At 32.3% G+C, this 7,076-nt stretch overlaps 1 protein-coding gene across 1 annotated transcript; it reads left to right on the forward strand.

Moving 5' to 3' along the window:
- The first annotated feature begins 2,955 nt into the window (after positions 1 to 2,955).
- On the forward strand, positions 2,956 to 6,856 carry LOC115993764 (thermospermine synthase ACAULIS5-like). Its single transcript, XM_031117737.1, has 10 exons — positions 2,956 to 3,395; positions 4,155 to 4,221; positions 4,330 to 4,424; positions 4,537 to 4,639; positions 5,213 to 5,301; positions 5,402 to 5,558; positions 5,793 to 5,868; positions 5,983 to 6,041; positions 6,236 to 6,372; positions 6,469 to 6,856. The coding sequence occupies exons 1-10, from the start codon at positions 3,253 to 3,255 to the stop codon at positions 6,554 to 6,556; spliced, it is 1,014 nt and encodes a 337-aa protein (XP_030973597.1). The 5' UTR covers positions 2,956 to 3,252; the 3' UTR covers positions 6,557 to 6,856.
- Positions 6,857 to 7,076: the final 220 nt, after the last annotated feature.

Below are 7,076 nucleotides of genomic sequence, written 5' to 3' on the forward strand. Positions count from 1 at the left end.
GATTGTAATTGGTGAAACAGTTTCACTTTATACTCTATCCATTACAATATTATCGTATATTCTATTTATTTATGCTTTATAAGAATAAACATAAATATGTAAGAGATTGCGGTCAGTGAAGCATGGAGTGGGGTACCCACATTGAGGAAAAGGATTTTTACTCACCCTACCATTGACTAATAGTCTCATTGGCTGACAGTGGCTATGCACTTTCTTTATGCTTATACCTTTTTAGGTTGAATAAATTCGGATTTATCAGAAAGGAAAGTTAGGTCTAAATATTCTTAAAGTTAAAGATGTGTAGTTGCATGTGAAGTTAGGTATACAGCCGGTGTAAGTTTGATTTTGTAATGAATCTTAGGTATATACTCTTAAATTTTAAAATAATAATAACAATAACAAATTAATAATCTTAGGTATAGGTTGCAAAATTTCCCAAGTTAACTTATACATTCGTATTTGAAGAAAAGCCTCAAACTTCTTTCAAGTCTGGCTTTATGTTCACAAACTGAACAAAGTTTGTGAAACTTCCCCAAGATAAAATTGAAAACATGGTGTTTATTAGTGCGAGCAAACAGGTTTATTTTGTGCATAGAATGCAAAAGGAACTATCAGTTGGATTAATTTGTTTCAAATAAAATGAGAAACTATGAAGGTTGTAACAAAATAAAGGAGGACAAGAGAAAATTAATATGTGTCAGTATACATCTACAAAATCTAAGCCTGGATTTGCATTAGCTTTTTATTCAAAACTCAAAAGTTTAATTATTTATTTGCTAAAAGGTAAAAAATTATCAATGTACTTCAAATATATATATATATATATATATTAAAAATTATACATAAACAAATAAACTAGGAGAAAGGAAAAAGAAAAAAAAGAAAAAAAAAAAAAAAAAGAAGGTTAATCCAAACAGACAGATACAAATAGCTTTAAAAAAGCATCAAGTAGTGGAACATACCAATCATATTTTATGTTATGTTATATCAGATGGTGGCTAAAACATTGCCATTTGTAATGATTTCTACAGGTCATGAAGAGGGGAACAGAGGGAAGTAAAAGAAGAAGGGGGAACAGAACAGTGAAGCAAATGAAAGAGGATTGGCTTTAAGACCCTTCGGTAACATGATAACTTTCCAATTCATGATAACCCCTGAAACCCTACAAAGGATTGATTTTTTTTTCTTTGTATTCATAGTTGGCGTGCATGAAGAAAAAGATTCAAGAACAAACACACCCACTCGAATTCTCTAATGAACCCTCCTTGTCTACCAATGGTCCAAAATATGCACATCATGCTGATGCCAAAATTACATCATATTGTTTGAAACGTGACATTTGGGGTCCCACTAGACCCACAAAGTGGATTTACAAGATGTGAACATGTCGTGACACGTGGAATAAGCATGATCAAAATGGTGAACTCTACAGTCTTAGTGGTGTTTTTTTTTCTCCTGGATTTTTTTTCAGGGCATGGTGGGGATAGAGACTTAGAGAGGATATTGATGCCTTTGGTTTGTGATGGTGATTATGAGTGCGCCTGGCATAGCACGCTCTTCCTCAATCTTTTGAGGCAACAAAGAGAATATGATGATGATTTCCACTGCACGCTCTTCACTTCTTCGTCTTCTCTCTCTCCAACCAAGATTTGCACACATTCCTGAAGAAAAGAATAATAACCAAAATTTTCGGTAATTGTCAGCCTATCAATCATCATCCTTTAACCTTTTCTACCACTCTAATTAACTAAATAAAAATTCATATCCCATGCTCTGCTTTATGCGCTCTACAACTACCGGATGATGTGGTGTATCTAAATTTTTTTCTATTTTAAACTTTTGATACTTTAGAACTTTATAAGATACGAATTGCAATTGATAGAATATAAAATAAAACAATGAGAGTGGTATAAGGAATTCTTTTTTTTTTTTTTTAATTATTATGATTTTTTTTTTTTATAGAGAATTTCAATATATAACGTCTGTTTTTACTAATAGCTCTTTATCATCAAACTAAGATATCAGTCGATTTTTGGTGTAGGCAGAAACTGAACTCCAGATCTCTTATTCAACCATTATAGATTTTACTAGTTAAGCTAACTAGAATCCAATTATAAAAAATGTTAAAGGTATGAATAAATATCATTTGTCCCATTTTGAGTGTTTCACTTTATATTCCCCCAATAACAACTTTGCATATATCTTTCTTATTCTTTCCTTACAAAATATTCAAAGTAAAAAAAAAAAAATATATATATATATATATATATATATCAAACATATGATATACTACAATAGGTTGAACATAAATTAGAACAATAAAAGTGAGATAGAAGATTTCACTATTCTTAAAGGTATGGTAAATTTAGTATATAAAATTTGCAAACCACTTAAAGGTACTATTAATTTTAATCTAAAAAATTTGCAAACCGACATGACAATAAATATGATCGGTACCACATCAATAACATATAATAAATAAATTTTTTAGTTAGATTTTTTTTATATATATAGATAAGATAAAATTTTAATTTATGATATTTGCTCCATAATAATTATTCTTTATCATTAAGCCAAAACATCAATTATAAATAATAAAATTTGTAATATCCCTAACATTACTTCTTCTTCTTTTTTACCTACAATGGTCATCATCATCCACGCTAGCTTTATCTATGTATGCCATCAAATTAACATGCCACGTGTCAAATGCTCCCATTGTAATATTCACAAAGGTTCAATTAATTCAATAGTACATTGGTCCCTAGCTACAAATTATTTTTCTTTTAGCTAAGTTTTTACTTTTTACACAATCTTTAGCCCTTGCCACATCATACACGTAAAAATCACTTCGTTCGTTTTATCATACTCATGGCTGCGCATGCACATGGCAAAGATCATCACGTATGTCCAATATAATGAATATTTTGGATAAAAGAGATTGAAGACAATATGGATACAACCACGCGAAGAAATCAACCTTAGAAACCACGCACTCTGTCCCGAAAATCCATGAGGATATTGTGTTTCTTTTACACTCTCGAGCACACCCACTTCGATAAATATCTCTACTCATCCATAGCACAAATCATAGTCCTTTTCATTTCTTTCCCTACTGCCCTCCCATTTATATTCTGTACCAAGCCCTCTATTCTCCTCATCACTTAGCTCTCCCTCTCTCTCCCTCTCTCTCTCTCTTTCTCTCTCCCTCTCTCTCACTTTGTGTCAAGGTTCTTTGAGCCATATAGGAAAATGGGTGATATTTCTTGCTCCAATGGTATTTCAAATGGGAATGGAGTTCATGGAAAAGAACTTCCATTAAATGGTTATAGGAAGAGCTGTTGGTATGAGGAAGAGATTGAAGAGAATTTGAGATGGTCCTTTGCTCTCAATAGGTATATATATATCCCATAAAAGCTTATTTTATTATCTAGTCACAGTGGTGTAATTTATTCTGGTCAATTTATTTATCTTAAGACTAAACAGAGTTACTGAATAAAAATCTTCTAGCTGTTCCACTCTAACTATTTCACTTCATACTCCATCAAATAGTAAGATATCACACATTCTTTCTTTTTCTTTTTTTCTTTAAAGAAAAAAAAAAAACTAAAAACTAAAGTTGGAAAATTGAGTCAGATAGAGAATTTTCTTCCAAAAATTTAAGAATCCACACTCCATATTTTTCCTGTTATTAACTGTCACATTTCCTACTTTTAAGAGTTCTTATTTTTTTTGTTACTTACCAAAATAACAAAAGAGTTCATTTTTATTTTTATTTTCTTTAAGGTCTAAGCCGCCGAATTTTAATGATAATAAAAATCGGACTCGGTGGCGGATTTTGTGGCAAAGTTTGATTTCCTTTCCCTTTTTTAACCTTTCATGTGGGTAAGGGACAACAAGATCGACAATGCCCAAGTTGTCTGCTAGGGTTATATTCTAGATTTTGAAGTAATTATTATTTCTTTGACACAAGGAAGTGGGAACTGTTATAATAATCCTTTCAAAAAGACAATTGTTAAAAAGGCGACAAGTTTTTCAATTCAACACCATGGTCATGAAAAAGCTAGACAACATTAATTAAAAAAAGAAATAGTCTTGTAATGGCTTTTGTTAATTATGTTTATAATTCATAATTTTTTTTTCCTTTTATGTAGTATATTGCATACAGGAGCTACTCAGTACCAGGACATTGCGCTGTTGGACACAAAGCCCTTTGGAAAGGTATATCGAAAAAAAAAATTCTTAGTTGAAAAGACAATGAAACATTTCATTTGTAGCAATTCTTAGTGTAATTTTTTATTGTGCTAAACATTGTTTTTACATGTATAGGCTCTAGTAATTGATGGAAAGCTTCAAAGTGCTGAGACTGATGAATTCATCTACCATGAATCTCTGGTTCATCCAGCACTTCTTCATCATTCAAAGTACCTTTTCCTCTTATTATTTGTTTTTACTTTTTATTCCTCTTGTTTTATGTAGTATTGGATAGTATGTTGAGGCTACATTTTAATCTGACTTATATTTTTGATTGTATAGTCCAAGGACCATTTTTATTATGGGAGGAGGTGAAGGTTCCACAGCAAGAGAAATTCTTAGACATAAGACTGTAGAGAAGGTTATTATGTGTGACATTGATGAGGTAAAACTTCCAAAGTTTTTAATTTATATATTTGTGTGTGTATTATGTGTTTTAACTCAATATTTCCTTCTAAGACTTTTTGGTTTCACGAGGTCGTATGTACTTTTTGTTTTTTCTTCTCTCTCTTTCTTTAGGATTTTTTTTTCTTCTTTTTCTTGAAGTACTTTCTAATGAAAATGACTATTGTCATCATATTTGTTTTACACTTTTTACTGTGATATGTGAACAAGCAATGGTTTTTTTCATCTTTGTGCTGCACTTGCAAAAGATCCTTTATTTTGTCTTGTCTCTTCACACAAAAGACAAGAATAAGATTAGTGAAAGCAGCAATGGTTACCAATTTCTAACATATATCTGACCTTTAATTATATGTATGTGACAAAAGCAATACTTTAGAGCCGCAAAATATCTAATTAAAGGGAAATGTCTAACATTTATCTGACCTTCTATTACATGTATGTGACAAAAGTAATACTTTAGAGCCGCAAAATATATGATTGAATGGAAATTTCTTATTACAATTTATACCCAACAAGGAATGGTGGCTCAGCAATTACTTCTTCCCTGGTGCAGGAAGTGGTTGATTTTTGCAAGTCTTACTTAATTGTAAACAGGGAAGCTTTCTGTGATCCAAGACTTGATCTCATCATCAATGATGCAAGGTCCCCATTCTCTACTTAATTACAACACATAGATGTCCTTATCGTTATTACCATTATTACTGTTATTACAACCAGTATAAATTGTCATGGATTTCTACAGGGCTGAGCTAGAAAGCAGAGAAGAGGCTTATGATGTGATCATAGGCGACCTGGCTGACCCAATTGAGGGAGGCCCATGTTATAAACTCTACACCAAATCCTTCTATGAGTTTACTGTCAAACCTAGACTGAATCAGGGTGGCATATTTGTCACACAGGTGTGTATGTGTGAGTGCGTATGGAGGGAGGGAAAGAAAATTACAAAAAGTCTAATGACACCACATTTTTATAACCATTGAGGTAGCATGTTGTGATTAATGTATAATAAAAGTGAGGCAACGGTGGTCGCGAAAATGATGTTGCACTAATCATAGTCTGACACCTCAATAAATTGTGAATATCTGTTGCATCGTTGAAAAAATTAACCAGTTTATGTATTGTAATCTATGTAGGCAGGACCAGCTGGAATATTCAGCCATACAGAAGTATTCTCTTGCATTTACAACACTTTAAGACAGGTTTTCAAATGTAAGTAACCTGGAAAAACAATGATATGTTGCTTTTTCAAGCTTTCTAATAGCCATCCCCTTTAAACAAGAACAGAAATTATCACATGGCTCACTGACTTCTTTTCGCGTGCAGATGTTGTGCCGTACTCAGCTCATATTCCTTCTTTTGCTGATACTTGGGGATGGGTTATGGTATGACAAACCAATGCCTTCTTTCGTCTGCTTTTTAGAAATTTTCAGAATCTTACACAAGCCAGCAGATAAAATTCTTTATAACATATTGTATTATACAACATTATAATACAACTAGGTGCCTCATATTCTCATAATATATATTGCTAAAATTGAAATTAATTTGGTGGACTAAGAGTTGTTGAAATTGGCAGGCTTCTGATTCTCCCTTTGTGCTGAATGCTGATGAGTTAGACCTTAGGATGAAACACAAGATCAAGGGAGAGAACAGATATCTTGATGGGAAAACATTTTCATCGGCATCTACCTTGAGCAAAGCAGTTCGAAATTCGTAAGCCTGATTGTGTTCACCTTTGAATGCACTTATATGTAATTTCATTTTCTGATTATTTAAGCAGAAACTAATTTGAGAATATTTATTTGGCAGGCTGGATAACGAGACTCATGTGTACACAGAGGGAACAGCAAGGTTTATATATGGTCATGGTAGTGCCTATAAGAACAATCATGGATGAGAAATGGAATAGAAGGGAGCCCCTAGCAAAGAACACAGAAATATAAGACTGCAAGTACTGGAACACAATCTTGGGTGTATTATCTATATTTCCAATTTTCCTTTTTTTTTTTTTCTTTTTTTTGTATGCGTACTTACTTGAAAGGTATGATATAATGGTCATGGATGGTCTTTGTGTTTCTCTCTTCATAAGGGAGTAACTTGTATGTTAAAGCTGAAACTCAAGAGCCAACTACTTTATAAGACTATAGGAAGTCGCTTTGATAAACCAGTGCTTTGTTATAAATGAATGCTTAAATGACTTACTCTGGCCAAAAACAACCTTTGTTAACCTTCACTAGTTTGAAACTTTTATTTGACTAGTTTGCACAGATTATGAAAAAGAATAACCAGGATGGAGTATCATTTACAGAAAAAAGAGAATAAACTACATGCAACTAATAATAAGAGGGAATCATTAGCCACTGCTCCCAACTTTGTTCTAACTATCAAGAAAACAAATTCACTTGATTGAATGATTG

Source organism: Quercus lobata, chromosome 6, assembly GCF_001633185.2.
Source record: "Quercus lobata isolate SW786 chromosome 6, ValleyOak3.0 Primary Assembly, whole genome shotgun sequence".
In the NCBI taxonomy this organism is placed as follows: Eukaryota; Viridiplantae; Streptophyta; class Magnoliopsida; order Fagales; family Fagaceae; genus Quercus; species Quercus lobata.

Bases quoted from the DNA above. Each gene is read 5' to 3' on its own strand.
- LOC115993764 (XM_031117737.1), top strand. From the start codon at position 3,253: ATGGGTGATATTTCTTGCTCCAATGGTATTTCAAATGGGAATGGAGTT. The intron at 5,559-5,792 runs GTGTGTATGTGT...TAATCTATGTAG, and splicing joins GTGGCATATTTGTCACACAG to GCAGGACCAGCTGGAATATT. The intron at 5,869-5,982 runs GTAAGTAACCTG...TTTCGCGTGCAG, and splicing joins TTTAAGACAGGTTTTCAAAT to ATGTTGTGCCGTACTCAGCT.